The following is a 16,722-nucleotide window of genomic DNA, read 5'->3' on the forward strand; positions in this document are numbered from 1 at the left end:
TTTTTTTTCAATGTAAATTATAAGAGTTCTGTTTAAATTAAGATGTAAATTTGAAATTAAATGAAAAAGACAAGTTTCAGATCAATGTTAAGGAAAAAGGAAAAAAGCGCAATAATTTGAAAACGTATTATTGGCATTTTAAAGCAAGCTGAAAAAATACAGACATTAATATGACTAGAAATAAGTAAGAAAGCAGCATGTCTCAAGATTTATGCTAATTTTTATGAAAAATGAAGTAAAATAAGTAATTTACACAATGCAAACCGCACTTACGATCCACGTTAAATACAAGAAAGATGTCAAAATATGCAAAATAAGCCCTCTCTGCTTTAGCAACGCAGTAGAAATATGGTGATAAAAACTGCAAAATCAGTCATTTATCGCACATAACATGTAAATAATTATTTGAATCTTATATTATTTTACTTTTCAAAAAAAAGCACAATTTTTCTAGCACATTTGTAGGTTTGCAGCTTTAAATAGAACAAAATTTGGAAAATATAAGACTAACGAACAGAGATCATATGGAAATTGCTGATTTGATGTGATTATTCTAATTCGTAGTGCAAATAACTTTACAACAGTACTGTTTAGAAATATTCATAATAACGACGTAAACTGGTAAAATCCATAATAACTATCATTTCTTTGACATGAAAAGTGACTTCAGTTATAACAAAATATAAAAAACATGACTTATTTTTCCTTTTTATGTCATTTAATTTATCGACAAACTTGTTTAAGAACAGTTTGGCGGACGAGCACCTTTTTGGATCGTCCGAACTACCCCGTATGACGTTCCCACACAGAAAACTCGGTCTAAAAAATATAAAATAATAACATTGGTAATTAGCAGATATCAACTGTACGTTTGTAACGTCGATTTTCATTGGACAATTGTGACGTTTATAAAGTTTTATGTGCTTGACTGCTGTAAATGTATGAAGAAATCTCACTTTTTTTCCCCCTAAAAACGAAGTTTGTAGTATTATAAATTCGTTATAAAGATTCCTGGTAGGTTATATGGTAGTACATTAACGGTTAATTGCAATATAACCCTCGTCTCCCGGCTCGGGTTGTAAAAGCAAGCAATCGTATAATATAGGCCCATATAACCTGCTTAAAATCCTTATAACTATATTTAAACTTAACTGTGCATCTTCCACAATAAAGAACTAACTGTTTCTAATAGGGATCGAGGAGAAATTTCTGTATTAGTGTTTTTTTTAAATTTCTATCCTCTAATAAGAAAAGATAAAATTCCTTAAGACAAACGACAAAAGTGAAAACATTGTAGGTTCCCTTTGATTGAGGCTGTTCATTGACGGTAGTGAAAAGTGCAAGCTACTGTCCACACCCCTAGCACCGGCTTAAGCAGAATTCAAAATTTATACGCTAAACTAAACTATATAAAAACGTACATCTGATCACATAGAATTTGGTTAAACTGAACAAAATTTGTAAAAGCTTAATATGAAGACGGTCTTTGGTTGAAGCTAAAATACGAATATGGTATAACATGTACATGTACTGTATTACCGAGACAAAAATGTAATCGCTCCACTATGTTGGTTACCGGAATTGCTTTCGGGCATATTTCTCTTTAAATCTTTTTTAAAATAATAAAATATAATCTTGAAATTACAAAAATTAATATGATTAGGTTAAGTGTTGTATAAGACATGTTTCTTACTTATATTATCGCACTGTTCAGCTTTAAAGAGACCGGCGGCGTCACATTTTGGGAACCATTGCCCTCTGTAAACAATCATCGATATCATTGCGGAGATTCTTTTCTGCTCACATAGCGTTCGTGTCGATCTGTCTGTAAAATAAGACTGTTTTAAAAACACCGTGATATTCAACTATGAATAGGTTAAGAAGTTCAATGACTTTTGTCAATGAATATGATCGCTTTACTTCATACATACTAAATTATAAAATAACTCACTGAGTACTGCATCTCTTAAACATACCTAAAGGAAAGACGAGGTCATTATCATTTACTAGCCAATTGCAAGAAATCGGGATTGACATTTTATTACCAAAACCCGTTCCCTGTATGCACGCAGCGTACGCACACACTCACATACACGCGCACATGCGTGCACGTACTCATACGCGCGCGCACGCGCGCGCACAGACACACCGCGCAAACTTATAATTGAATAAACATGCATTTAAACACCGCACTTATGATGAAAAATTTTAGAAAATGAAGTTTAGCCTTCACAAAGATAAAAACATTTTGACCCTATTTAACACCTGCCTGTTGTGGTCCCTTTAAGATAGCGAGAAACTGCTGCCATCGATAGTTTAAAGATATGGTTTCCCAGATAGAAAATATATAACAATCATAATTCTTCAAAACCTTTCAAAATTAATAAACTTAAAGCTCGCAAATATTCGAAATGATATGGACACTTTCGTGAATTTGGTATTATTAATGGTGCTAATTAAGCGACGGGCAATGCATGTACAGCTAGCTGAATGGAGGACATCATCAATGTATATAAATTGTTTCTAAAAAATATATCACGCAACCTACAACAAAACAAAATAGTCACCAATTTTTAATTGATTGTTGCATTCTTAAGAAGCCCTTAGATATTGCTCTTACAACACGAAATTCATTTGTTAATATAAATTTGACAGCAGATCTAGTAATTAAGTTAAATAACGCCAAAAAAACTATGTTAGCACATGACACATACCTTGTTTGGGTGCAGTCACGTTAGTCTCCTCTGATTTAACACACTTTCCTGCGCCTATGATCATATGTTCTTGAGCGTCGCACACCAACCCGGTGTCACAGGTACCGAGGTTTGGCCGGCCTCTAATGGGACGTGATTGGCAAGTCTCCCCCTCTTGCTTAAAATCAATAAAATGATATGTAAATCTGCCCTTAGTATAGCGATGTCATATTATAACATATACATATTTCTAATGGAACAATTGAGTAAAGAACAATTCAAATATCATACATTATGTATAGGTATATGTATCCCATTTTGACAAATATGACATGGTGAGACAAACGAAGAAATCGTAATGAGCTGTTTCACTTTTAATTTTACCAATGAAATGTTAAACAATACTGGTTTATAAGAAATATTAAACCGAATAACAAAATAGCCGTGCTATATCATAATTAAATCAAGCCCAAGTGAATAACTTTAAGGCACATTAAGGCATATATGAATTTTTTTTCTTCTGTATAATGGAGAAACATGTGTTGAAATAGTGGTTTTAGAACATGTGAGATACTTGTTAGTTGAAGAAAATAACGGTAAATGTGAAATAATTTGTGATAAAGGCAGCAAAAAGTAGACAAAGAACTACATGTTGTACTTCGACTTCCATGCAGATACATGACTTATTGTAACTAGTATCTGTACTAATTACCAGAACGCACGCTGGCGCTTTATGAACTGTGTAAATATGAAGTCACATATACAAATTTAAAGATTCAATCGAAACTAAGGCACTTACTATTCCCCGAAATAACCTATATTTTGATAAAATATGCAAAATATATCTTACTTTATAAGTTATGCGGTCGAATTTTGACGAAGCGAATAAAGTAAAAAAAAATGTCATATTTTGCAGCCTAGTCCGAATTGTAAATAATGAGATTCTTTTTCTTAAAATTTGATTTTCTTAAGATCCATTTTTTCATCCCGAGGTGTGTACATATTTTTTAATAAAAAAATAATATGCATAGCTTTATTTAATATATTTTTCAATAGAAATGCTTTATTTACCGATGTCTTCAATAGATAAGCTTTATTTACAGACACATTTTTAACATCACTTGACTTAAACTTTACCTTGGCGCAGACATCATAACAGTGACAAAATCCTCCATTTTTAATCACGGATCCTTTACAGCCGGTGAGTGGCTCTCTTGTAGGAAGTCTGTCACATATACCATGGAAGCAAACCATTGCTTCAGCACCAATACACGCCACAACCAATAAAGTCAACCCTTTTATAAACATTTTCCTATTTTGTTATCAAACGCAGCTAATGACCAAAAGAACCGTCTTCAAATGGTGTAGTTGAACGTTTCAACAGTCTTATCTCTTAAACTTGATAGAGGACAACAAACAACACAATGACGTGACAGTTTACATATCATATCTCGGGTCAATATTTCCCTTTAAATATCACATGTATATCAGATAATTTAACGTGCCTCTGCATAACAAGAATTATGACAAAACTTATTAAACAGTACTCTTGTATTCAAATTTGTTATTCTTATTAACTTCATGTACGAACAGTTATTTAGGGCCATACATCGGTCTATCATATAAACCGGTGATATTTACGCATATAATTTTTTTTTAAACTTAGTCGATAAAGGGGTTCCATCAACGTTGATGAGAGAAAAAGAAACCCTAAAGAAAGTCCAAAACGACAAAATTGAAAATGCTGCAGTCGGTTTGGAGGATCTTCTTTGCACAATATGAGTACCAAAGCCCTAATGCAAGAAACATATCCGGGAGATTTCCGTGTGGCATAGTCGTTTTTTAGACCGGCGATTTGATTTCTTCTATATAACCTTAGGATGAACGCTACGTACCTAAAAAGAAATGATTCAGTAGATTTTAGTTGTTTGAAGGATCTTCTTCACAGCAATATAAGGCTTAAAGCTATAACGCAAGGAGAATGACAGTGAAGTGCCCGCGTAAATAGTCGCTTTTTGAACTGACGATTGTTCTTTCTGTACATAATGTGTATAGACACACTTTTCTCTAGCCTACCTTTGAAACTGATTCTGTTGCAGATTCGATTTGGTATAAGTTTGGAGGGTCTTTTTTGAACAACATGAGGACTAAAGCCCTAACCCAAGCAATATATCTGGGAGATTTCCGATGTGGCATGGTCGTTTTTTACTCCGGCAATTTGTTCCTTCTGTATAAAAAGTGTAAAAGTACCATTTTATGTAGCCTACAGTTAAAACACTATTGGTCTGATTAGGTTGCCGATTCGATTTTGTACAAGTTTGGAGGGGTCTTCTTTGCACAATATAAGTACCAAAGCCCTAATCCAAGCAATATGTCCGTGAGATTTCCACGTGGCATGGTCGGTTTTTAGTCCGGGGATTTGTTCTTTCTGTATATAAAGCGTTCATTTCATTTATACTAGCCTTTTGTGTGAGTCAGTCAGAAGATTTATGAATAAAGGAGCAATATGAAATCGTGCTGTTTCAGACTAAGTTTTGCAATGCAAAACAAACTAGTCAAGCCTACGGTGGCATAAGGATGGCATTTGTCCGTTTCTATTTATCTTGTGCGCACGAGATACATGTGCTATGTCGTGGCCAACAGTTACTAAGTCGTGGCCACGAGGAATTAAGTCGTGTGCACGAGATACTATGTACGCTATGTATATAGTAGAAATAGTATCTCATGCGCATCAGTTAATTACCTCGTGGCCACGAGGTACTTGTATCTCGTGTGCACGAGATAAATAAATTCACACACGTGCCACCTTTGTGCCACCGTACAAGCCCATAAGCGTGATTGCGGAAAGTATGTTAGTCAAAGTTTTGATGTATAAAATTTTCTTCGTTCATACGAAGTCCATTTGAAGAAAATTATTTCCCCATGCACTGTTCCTGTCGGAACATTCCCGGGCGCTTTTCCCGTCTTATTTTCTTCGTATGAAGTTAAATCGTTCAGTGCTTGGACAACCGACTGTCAATATATCCGAAAAAGAAAAATTAAATTTAAGAGATCTAAATATGTATAAGATGTAAATGTTCCATAATTTCTATCATTAGTGTTGTGTTTGTAGACAGCAAATTATACCCAATAAATTGATATAATGTATTTTATACGATATATGACTGTTTATATATTTTGTTAGTTAATGCGCAAGTACAGTCAGCTATACCCAAGTTATACACAACATATTAAAAATCAAAGCACAGAAGGCGCTGAATTTGTTTGGGTCTCAGAATGTTAGAAAGGTGAAGGTTGTGAGATTATAAAACAATTTGTTTTTGTATAGTGCCACCAATGCTTTCCAGCGTCTTAATTGTAGTAGATTGGCTATAAGACTAATTGCAACAAATTTAAACAATTTGAAAAAAAATGAGTTGCCTTAACTGGGATTTGAACTCCAGACCTCTTGTTTCCTAAGCGAGCGCGCAAACCCCTCGGTCACGGTTGATTTACATGTTAATGGCCTGAAGAAAACCATATTATTCTAGTTAGGGTTTGTAACGACGCTAACTGCAGTGGTTTAACACTTGTGTAAATAATCATGGCGCTTACTATAAGCATGTATATCTATCTATAAAGAATAAAACAATATTAGAAATCTTCGACCATTCGGGAATTATTTTGCTTGAAAATAAATCCGCCTGTCATGTGACCATATTTACGCAGTGATCTCCCCTAAATTTTTCGGACTAAGTGTTACATATAAAGGGAAGTAACCGCTTCAAAAAAAGTTGACTACTTTCGGCACTTGAAATTAACAGCATTAGAGTCTGAAATTTCGCTACCATTATTTGTTTGGTCTGACGACCAAAAACAAATAAAAACAGAAGAAATCAAAACATAAAGTTGTTTTTTTACTTTTATTATTTTTTTTATAGAAATTTACAGAGATGCATATGCATGACAAAATATCATACTCTACATTTTCTAAAACTAACATAATCAAAGCACAGAAGGCGCTGAATTTGTTTGGGTCTCAGAGTGTAAGAAAGGTACAGGTTGTGAGATTATATGTATAGTGCCACCAATGCTTTCCAGCGTTTTAATTGTAGTAAATTGGCTATAAGACTAATTGCAACACTGATATTCAATCCAATGTTTATTTGACTTAAACAATTTGAAAAAAAAATTAGTTGCCTTTACTGGGATTTGAACTCCAGACCTCTCGCTTCCTAAGCGAGCGCGAAAACCCTTTAGCCACGGTGAATTTATATGTGGACGGCCTTAAGAAAACCATATTATTCTAAATTAGGGCGTGTAACGACTTTAACTGTTGTTTAACACAGATGTAAATAATCCTGGAGCTTACTATTAGCATGTATATTTATAAAGAATCAAAGGGCTGCAAGTTCTCTGGTATTTTCTGATCTTTGCAATCTAATACGTACTGTATATCTGTATGCATTTTCCTGTATAAGTTTATTTTTATGTATTATAATTCATTTTGCAAGGCACCAGAGTTTGATACATACGGAATTCTGCATAACTAGAGTTGCATCAAAATATCATTTATGTTCATTTTTTACGACAGCTACACTTTATCCTTGCATACCATGGCTACTTCACTTAAGACACTTAAAAAAGAATTAAAAAAAAAGTTTCCTCGACTGGGATTTGAACTCCAGACCTCTCACTCACTAAGCGAGCGCGTTACCCCTGCACCACGGAGAAGTTATTCAACAATGTCTGAAAACATCAAGTCATTCTAAATTTAGAACTTCCATTGCATTTCGGGTTTGTAATCCTTATTAATTTCGAGGTATTTTGTTCAGGATAAACCTGTTGTTTAAAATTGAAGTAAATAATTTAGCGAAAATCTTCTCGCCCAAACAGTCCGACATGTAGAATCTATATATTCCACTACTCGGTTTGTGTAGTATTCGGTAATCGACATCGCTAAAAATAGTATTTTCATTGATAAAATCATATTCATCCGCGTAATTTGTGATTGTGCATTTATTGACAATTCTATAAGCCAACGCTATTTCTAAACTTTGAGTTGGATACTTGTAACAAAATAAAAATATTTCTTTCTTTTAAATCGCTAGTTTTAAGCTGTTTTGAGAACTACTTGTTGTTAGGTTTGTCGTAAACTTCTGTGTCAGAGATTGAATGTCCGCTTTGTATTTACTTATTTTCGATCAGAAAATACAATAAAACAATATTAGAAATCTTCGACCATTCGGGAATTATTTTGCTTGAAAATTAATGTGCCTGTCTTTGACCATCTTTACGCAGTGATCTCTCCTGAATTTTTCGGCGTTAGTGTACATATAAAGGGAAGTAACCGCTTCAATAAAGTGGACTACTTTCGGCATTTGCAATTAACAGCATTAGACTCTGAAATTTCGCTACCATTATTTGTTTGGTCTGACGACCCAAACAAATAATTATAACTATAACTTTTTGTTAATGGTTTTTGTTGTTTGTTTGTTGTCTTTTCTTTTTCGTGTATTTACTACGTGTAATACTGATAAAATGTATTCTTTCGTTAATGCCTTTTACCCTATGCAGAATGCGCATGTGCGAAATGCTATTTCACTTTGTCTGTCGGAGAGGATTTGAGTAGAATTAAGTGTGAAGTGGAAACTTCAGGCATCACACTTCTTAATATATTAATCACATGGTTTAACTGTTAAAAATTTACGTCTCAATAATTTACACCAGTAAAGTGGTCCTACTGGAATAGCTTACAAAATAGCAAGTGATGTGCTGTGCCAACTCATCGTGCCGTACAATATAAAGTTTTGTTTTCAGTTTAATTAAGTACAAAAGACATTTTACCCTATAAGGGACATGACTTGAACACAGTTGTTTAGAGGTCTAGCGACTTGGGTTACAAATGCAAACATCAGTTTATATAGAGCCATAAAAAAGCTTTTTAACTAATGATATAAACTATAGATATATGAACACTTTATGTAGCTTTTGTAATTCGTGTCATTCTTTTCTTAAACATCTAGAAAATGAAGTATGTACATGATTTCTTGCAAAATAACACAATAATAACGATATTAGAAATAAAACGGGTAGACTTATTATTAAAACAACATTGTAGTTGAATTGTGTAGTTATTGATTGTATATCTGATGGTTCCCAACAGGTTTCTTCGTGTATATAAGTCACGTGGTCAGCGTACATTCTTCTATTTCTATTCAGGTTGTTAAGTTTTTCACACATACTACAGTAGCCCGTTGTCATTGTAAACAATTCATGGGCAAAATATTTGTCTTTCCTTCTCAAAAAGTCCGTGTAAAGGGTTTTCGATGAACCCACTTTATGTAAGAACTTAACCAATGCTCGTGCAGTAGTAAAGTGGGCGGAGTTGATAAAAGTGTCATTTGGAAGGGCGTGGTCATAATCCGCTCCGCCTCTGGTCACCAATATAACATTAAGATTATAATACCGGAAGAACTTCTCTGTTATGTAATCTTGGCATAAACTGTTTTCAAAACTCAGGTAGAACTGATACTCCTGGTCAATAAGTTTAGTCATGTCACCTCTGTTATGAAATACATTATCAGAACAGACACCAAATATGTCAACCTCCAAGCCACTCCTCTTCAACTCCGACACGAAATCATCCCTCCTACTTGGTGCCCCGCAATTACTCACTAACCAAGCAGCTTGTTTGGTCTTTAGATGATATATTGCACTATAATCTTTTATTGGAACCTCTTTTCTCTCTTCAAGCATTCCATATGGAAAAAATATGTCCGAATCCAAACGATAAGACATGGACCAATTCATAGTATCCATCCAACTGTTGTGTCGGTAGTTTATTAATTTGTGATTTACTGGCGATTCTAAACCGAAAAATATCCAAACTTGATCACCATTTCTTTCATTTTTTACCACAGGGGGTATGATGTCTAATTGTTGTGTTAATGTAAACACCACGGCTCCATACTTTTGAATATCTGATTTGTCGTCTGACATTCTACAATTTCTGTAAATGCAATCAGATGGCAAAACACGATTTGCAAAACTAAGATCTATCCATGCAGGTTTATTGTACCACAGAATGTTAACTTTGCGATTTTCCTTCTCAGTTTCTTTATTACTATCTACATCAATTCTTGTATTGTTGTCAGAAAACTGCATTACCGTGTCTGCAAATTTCCCAGATTTTTTCTTTACTTGCACACCTTCAAACACGTTTATTAATCGTCTGCGGCTTTGTTTTTCAACTTCCGGTTTAGAAATGTTACTATTCCGTATAAAATTCTTGACATTTTCGAATGAATATGACAATGCCGTCGGCATCAACCAATATCCTTTCATATTAAACTGAATATTCACGAAGACGACACAAATTATTCCTACAATTACTAACAGAAAACAAATCTTACGCACAAATGTAATAAAACCAGTCTTCATAATCTTTGTTCAGAAAATGTATGAGTATGAAATAAAAATCGTATCGTGACATAGTGAACCGTCGTATCTTTTCTACGGAATACGTGTCGTGGTAAACCAAATATCGTCAAACCTACACAAGTCAAAACGAAATTTATAGTTTTTCAAATCGTACGAACATTTTGGCATTTCTATAAACATATTTTTAAAGAGTTTTCCATGTAAAAATACATGAATTTATTTGACATATAAAGGAATGGCAACGATTATAGCGTAGTCACGTATCAATCGAACAAGATAGCAATACCACAAAAAGGCTTCCGTACATTAATGAGATAAGGTGTCCAGGTTTTAAGGCGAAGTGACCTTATTACGACTTGTTAACGTCTACCTCTATCGCTTAAAGGGAAATATACACAAAGTGGTAACATCCTTAATATATGGCCACTTATTATTAAATATACGCTTAAAACTAAATCACATAAACAAATTAACCTATTATCGTTTGAAGAAAAATAAATGAATTGTATTTGATTCTGAAGAAAATTATTAATTCCAAAGCTCTCCTTTGTTTCATATTTTTTGTTTGTTTGTTTGATTGTATCGAATGTTGTTTTTTTTTTTGTGTTTTTTTTTTGTTGTTGTTGTTGTTGTTGTTGTATTTTTTTTTTTTTTGTTGGTTGTTTTTTTTTTTTTTTTTTTTTGGGGGGGGGGGGGGGGGGGTGGTGGTAGCCAGACACCAAAAAAATAAAAGGATTTTGAGGAATAAAAATAATAGCATTTTTGAGGCATAATGGGCCTTTAAGCATCATATGATATAAACATTAAGTGAATTTTAGAAGCTGAAATGAAATTATTTCTCACTCTTGCATTATATATACAAAAAGTACTGAAGCAATAAGCTTGATTATTATCTAAAGGAAGAATGTAGATATCATAAGTTGAATGTAAAAATATTAATTGTTCATATTAAAACAAACGTTGTTGTCAGTAGGATAACGCTCACAATATTTGAGCCGCGTCACGACAAAACCAACATAGTGCGTTTAAGACCAGCATGGATCCAGACCAGCCTGCGCGTCTGCGCAGTCTGATCAGGATCCATGCTGTTCGCTAACCAACCCTATTACAAGTAGAGAAACTGATAGCGAACAGCATGGATCCTGATCAGACTGCGCGGATGCGCAGGCTGGTCTGGATCCATGCTGGTCGCAAACCCACTATGTTGGTTTTGTCGTGACGCGGCTCATTTTGCAACAAATCTGCACGGATCTTAAATCAATAGCAGATGAGATTTTATATTTAAGATAGCTTTGCAGACCAATGTACAACTTTATGTCTAACATGACCAGCACACCAGTGTAATATCAACTGTTGAAATTCACTTATATCTCTTTCCTTAGAAATATTCTCTTAACATTATGTTTAGAAGGACTATATGATATAAATAATAAATTAATATCTTTCGGCGTGAAAATCGATAGTTTTACATTCCTCAGGGAACAAAAGTTGTGCTACTCAAGTATAAAGTAAACGGTTTCTTATCTCGGGGGAGTAACTGTTACTGATACACTACACTTCTTGCAGCGGTTACTTCCCCTGATCAGTACATTTAGAGGGGTAGATGAGTTTTACCTAGTGTGATATCTTTTAAACATTAACATCAGTAGAAGGCAGTCACTTTAATACTGACAGGCCACTCCCCTTGACAGTGGAAAAACATAAATATACATTATTCTGCATGCAATGTACGTAATCTTATACATGTAGTCCACTTCATAAATACCCTATAGCTGTCCATTATGAGTTATTGACGATGAATTTGTAAATTGTTATTAGCCCCTGGGCAACTTAAATAAAATGAATTAATATTCATCACTTAAAAATCTGAAAGGAATACATAAATATTGCTGGTTCGTGTGTATGATCTTATATAGGTATGCTTGACAATATTGTGTTGATCACTTATCAATGTTTAAGACTATCCTGTGCCCTGCTGTATTTGATCAGTTTCAACAAAGGTCATTTTTTCACACGTGGTTGGGTCATTAAATAACGGGAAGGTGTCAATATTCATCAAAATCCTTTAAAATGACCCATGGGTTTGTTTTTTGTTATACAGCCGAAAATATCTCGGCGTATATTGTTATGCACCTTGTTGTCCGTCCGTCCGTCACTTAGCAAGTTTCGTGTCCGATCTTTTTGAACCGGTAGAAGGAAATTGAACCTACTTAGCAGAAATGTTTGCCATAATGAGACGATATGCAGAGCGTAGGTTTGATCTTTCAATGTCAAGGTCACATTCAAAATCAATATCAAAATTTTGTGTCCGCCCTGTATCTTTTGAACCGATAGAAAGAAATTAAAATAATTTGGCAGAAATATTACTTCTATTAAGACGGTGTGCAGAACACAAGTTCGGGCTTCCTAATTTCAAAATTGACCCAGCCCTAGGGATTTATAGATTTATATAGATTTATATAGGAGTTTTCGTGTCCGGTCTGCATCTTTTGAACCAAAGAAGGAAATTGGAACTACTTGGCAGAAATGTTAACCATACTTAGAAGAATGTGCAGAGCAAAGATTTGACCTTCCTCAGGTCAAGGTCAATGTCACACGTAGTCATTTTCTATCAATTTCAAAATTCTGTGCCCGCTCTTTTTCTTTAAAAGCGATAGTAGGACATTAAATCTATTCGGCAGAAATTTTGTTGTTGTTTTTTGTGGGTTGGGGTTGTTGTTATTGTTGTTGTCTGGACATTACTTTTTTCAAAACAAAATCTTGGGATATCAGTTAGAAACTTCATAGGTGGATGTTTGTTTTTTCCTTCTTTTTTCATACTTAATTTTTGTGGTATTTCTCAAAAAGTATCGGAAGCTTCATATATGGATAGATCTAATTAGGGGAAAAAATGCAGCGCTTAAGAACCTGTCTTTCTTTTGCATAATTTGGAGTTATTGCCGTATGTAATTTTTTCATACCTATTTTTGCCACAGAGCATAATTTTGGGTCAATATTTGGTAACTAAATGGATAGATTTTTCTAAGGACAAATGCAGTGCACAGGATCCTTAACTCATTGATGAAAACACTTTTGGTGTTGCTGCTCTTAATTAGTATGTTCAGAACATAACTTGAAGGCTTTAAAGGAATAGGAATGGATGGATTGATGTATGTCTTATATAAATATTAATCATTTTAAAAGAACTACCATGACATTTTTTCTGTTGAAATCAACCGTATAATTGAGAAATTTGTGTTTAAAGACACTATTTTTTACTTGAGAAATAAGTTCATGGGCGCCGCCATTTTGGCGTTCTTTCACTCTCGCGAGACAGACGAGATCGCAATTATGACGTATTACACCCACTTACAGTATAGAAGGTGTACACGCTGGTACAACAGAAATATATCTTGATGAAGAACTTATTAATATCAAGTTTTTATTCTAACATTGCCTTTCCCTTTAAGAGATATCAACATGGAACTTCGGTGGTTTTAATCTTTATTCTGCATTAGATTGAATTCTCGCGGTTTCCCATGTCAAGAGTAGTGGAAACAAACGATATTGCTGACCACAGACCAATTTAAGAAGAATGTCGACAGTAAAAATTGCTGTTAACAATAATGCATTAATAGCACATTATAGTACAATGTACATTAATGCCAAACAATCATTTAATGTTGAACGAAATATCAACATACACAAATCAGAAATATTTATACTTATACGTTCGTTTCTAAAAATAGAATGATCGTGCCGCTTTTCTAATGTAAATAAAAGATCGGACCTTTAGATTAGAGGCATCAAGTGGTTTACTTATTGTTTGTTTATTTTATCACCACGTAATTTCATTTCCCACCTTTATTCTTTTTATTTCGATTTATCTAAAAATAACATATTTAACCTTTAGGAAAGCTGAAGGCCGCTTTGAGTCTGAAGGCATCTGATATAGCAAACACATTTCAAAATAAGACAGTTACAAAACTCATAATCGTTCATGATGCAAATCACAGGTGTCATAGCGAGGCTCTATTACGTTTTCTTGAAATCCCATAATTTGATAATGGGCACTTCCAAAGACTTCCTAAAATGGAAGCTAGACAAGTCCATTTAAGAAATTCAACAGATAACGGGTTATTTTGGTACGAATGTTACTTAACTTTGTGGGAATCCCCCTCCCCCTAACCCCCATTCCTTTTAAAAACTGGTTACAAACAAATGACAATAAAACTAACTCATGTTGTTGTTGTTGTTTTTTAAACATCAGCTTTTAATAGAACTAATTTTATTTTGATTACAGTTTTATCTAATGAAAGTTGAAAAAGAAAAGAATTTATATTCGAAGTCTCCCTTGTTTGCACCATTTTCTTCTACAGTTATCTGTAAATACAAAATAAAACATCACATTATTTGACTACTTTTCTAAAATCTTTCTTCTATAACCAAGATTGTAAGGTACATACATGTATTGTCATCAGAACATATGTTTTAGTCTTTACTTATATTAAACAAGACATTTAAATACTTGGACTGGTTTTGAATAGCATGATAGTATTCTAGTTTGCTCAATTCTTATTCTTTGATAATGATTAAAACGAATGACAGCAGTTGTATTACCTTTGTATGTTTCCATAGAAACCGTCATTAGCTATTACTAAATATTCAAAGAGAGTTTCTATTAAGTGTAAAATCATCTAGAGTTACATATTCGTTACAAAAAAGTTCAAAACATCGTTCATCTGAGTATACAATACTTACTTTGCTTAGTTCACAGTGTAGACCACTCTTTTTGTAGATTGTCAAAATACCACACTTGTCATCACCATCATCATCATCATCATCGTCTTCTTTTTCTTCATTTCCTTCGTCTTAATTTATAGATATACAAACGATTCTGTTCCGTTCTTCTGATACATTTACTTCATGATGCTCTGTAATAACTATTGATTCTATATCAACAACTGTTTCTTCTCCTTTTATTCTTATGCTTGTCTCATCTGGTATAAAGCCTACATTTGCATAAACTGATTCAATGCTTTTATTTGTTTTATATAATTTTAAGTCTATAACTTTGTCATTTGATACTTTGTCTAAGACTACATTATTAGTATGTGGATCATTGTCTAATGCCCTTTCTTTCTCCACAAGATCTATTTTTCGCAGCTTTGTATCAGCGTTATCAGGAGAATCAGCGTTGATTTCATTTGTCTTTTGTCTACCAATTCTTCCTCCTAATTGTCTAATATCTTTATTACAACTGTCGATATTTTGGATATTCACCTTTTCAACTTCTGAAATGAAGGCTTTGTCGTAATGTGCATTTTCTGCGAGTAAGCCATCTCTATCCTTAACAATTATAATATTTTTCTCAATGGAGCCGGGCTGCTCTGAAAATGGAATATTATTTCTTGTTTGTGTTCTTGTATTGTTTCTTGTATCAGTCTGTTCCAGAAGTCTCTTATTGGTTTTTGTTTTTCCGCCTGTTTTGTCAATGCATCTTTACTAAACATCAGAGAGTCTTGCATTGACTTAACAAAATCTGCATCCCATTCCATGTCGTTTACATAAGTCAAATATGACTCAGTTGTTTGGAATCCAGTATTCAAACAATTCAAATATGCCCGACTAATACGATTACCTACTGCAGTATCAATTAAAATTGCTAGCATTTCACTTTGATAAGCTTTATCAATTGCTTTGAAAGCTTTTTTATCGTATGAAGTGGCGGCTAATGTTGCATTTAAACTTGATTAATAGCGTTTATAAAAATTCATGTCAGTATTCAAACTTGTTACAGTTGGGTCTTGAAAATCGTGCTTTGGTTCTGGTAACAAAATATTTCTGGTGTCTGATATAGAAATCATTTCCAAGACGACATGCATGCTATCAATTATACTGTTCACACCCTCGGATTTAGCCTGTCTTAACAGGAGTCCAGTTTTTGACAATCTTTTTGCAGGTTTCGATATTGTCTTACCATAAAATGAGTTAACATACCTAAGCAAGTATCTGTCAATATCTTGTCTATTTGAAATGTCTCCAATGAACTTATCTTTAACTTCGACCAAAGGCTTTCTTTATTCTTCAAGGTTCATTTCTATAGCACCCACATTTCTCGCGTCTCTTTTATAGATTCTTTTCATAAACTTCTGAGTAGCATGTTTGAATGATGTTTTGATTTCTTTCCAATCTTTAACATCAGGCTTCTCTATAAAGATTCCTTGTCCATTTCCAATACCAATATGTAAAACAACTCTGTCGAAAGTGGCGCTGATTGGAATAATTACATCATCATTGTTTGGACTTATGAGGATATCTAAAAACAAAAATATGTTTGCTTTATAAAAATGCATGACAATGTAAACTCAAATATATCTGAGATTTAAAGTTAATGTGAAGGGTGGATAATCTAAATTCTGAAGAAAGAAACTTTTCATACAAACAAAGAAAAATTAAATCACTGAAAATCGCAAATTCGCCTTATGTGCATATGTATAATTGCACTAGTAATGTGTATATACTAATTGTCATGAAGTACGGTCTCGTTGCTCTCCTCATCGAAAAATACTTAACTCCCCTCTCTCGAACATCACGCCCTATATAGCTGGTGGATGGGGTACATCGC

General features: G+C 33.8%; 2 protein-coding genes across 2 annotated transcripts; both read right to left on the reverse strand.

Annotated features, from left to right (window-relative positions):
- Positions 1-1,693: 1,693 nt before the first annotated feature.
- On the reverse strand, positions 1,694-4,084 carry LOC132758205 (uncharacterized; the record flags this gene model as incomplete). The annotated part of the gene is given in 3 exon segments (XM_060749761.1): positions 1,694-1,825; positions 2,715-2,871; positions 3,831-4,084. Coding segments are annotated over 3 exon segments (460 nt in total), but the record flags the coding sequence as incomplete, so codon positions are not given.
- Positions 4,085-8,550: 4,466 nt separating this feature from the next.
- Positions 8,551-10,152, reverse strand: LOC132758211 (alpha-(1,3)-fucosyltransferase C-like). The gene has a single exon (XM_060749765.1). The coding sequence runs from the start codon at positions 10,113-10,115 to the stop codon at positions 8,676-8,678; it is 1,440 nt and encodes a 479-aa protein (XP_060605748.1). The 5' UTR covers positions 10,116-10,152; the 3' UTR covers positions 8,551-8,675.
- Positions 10,153-16,722: the final 6,570 nt, after the last annotated feature.

This window comes from Ruditapes philippinarum, unplaced genomic scaffold (assembly GCF_026571515.1).
Source record: "Ruditapes philippinarum isolate M1 unplaced genomic scaffold, ASM2657151v2 ctg3031_1_1_1_1, whole genome shotgun sequence".
NCBI classification, from domain to species: Eukaryota; Metazoa; Mollusca; class Bivalvia; order Venerida; family Veneridae; genus Ruditapes; species Ruditapes philippinarum.

Bases quoted from the DNA above. Each gene is read 5' to 3' on its own strand.
- LOC132758211 (XM_060749765.1), bottom strand. From the start codon at position 10,115: ATGAAGACTGGTTTTATTACATTTGTGCGTAAGATTTGTTTTCTGTTA.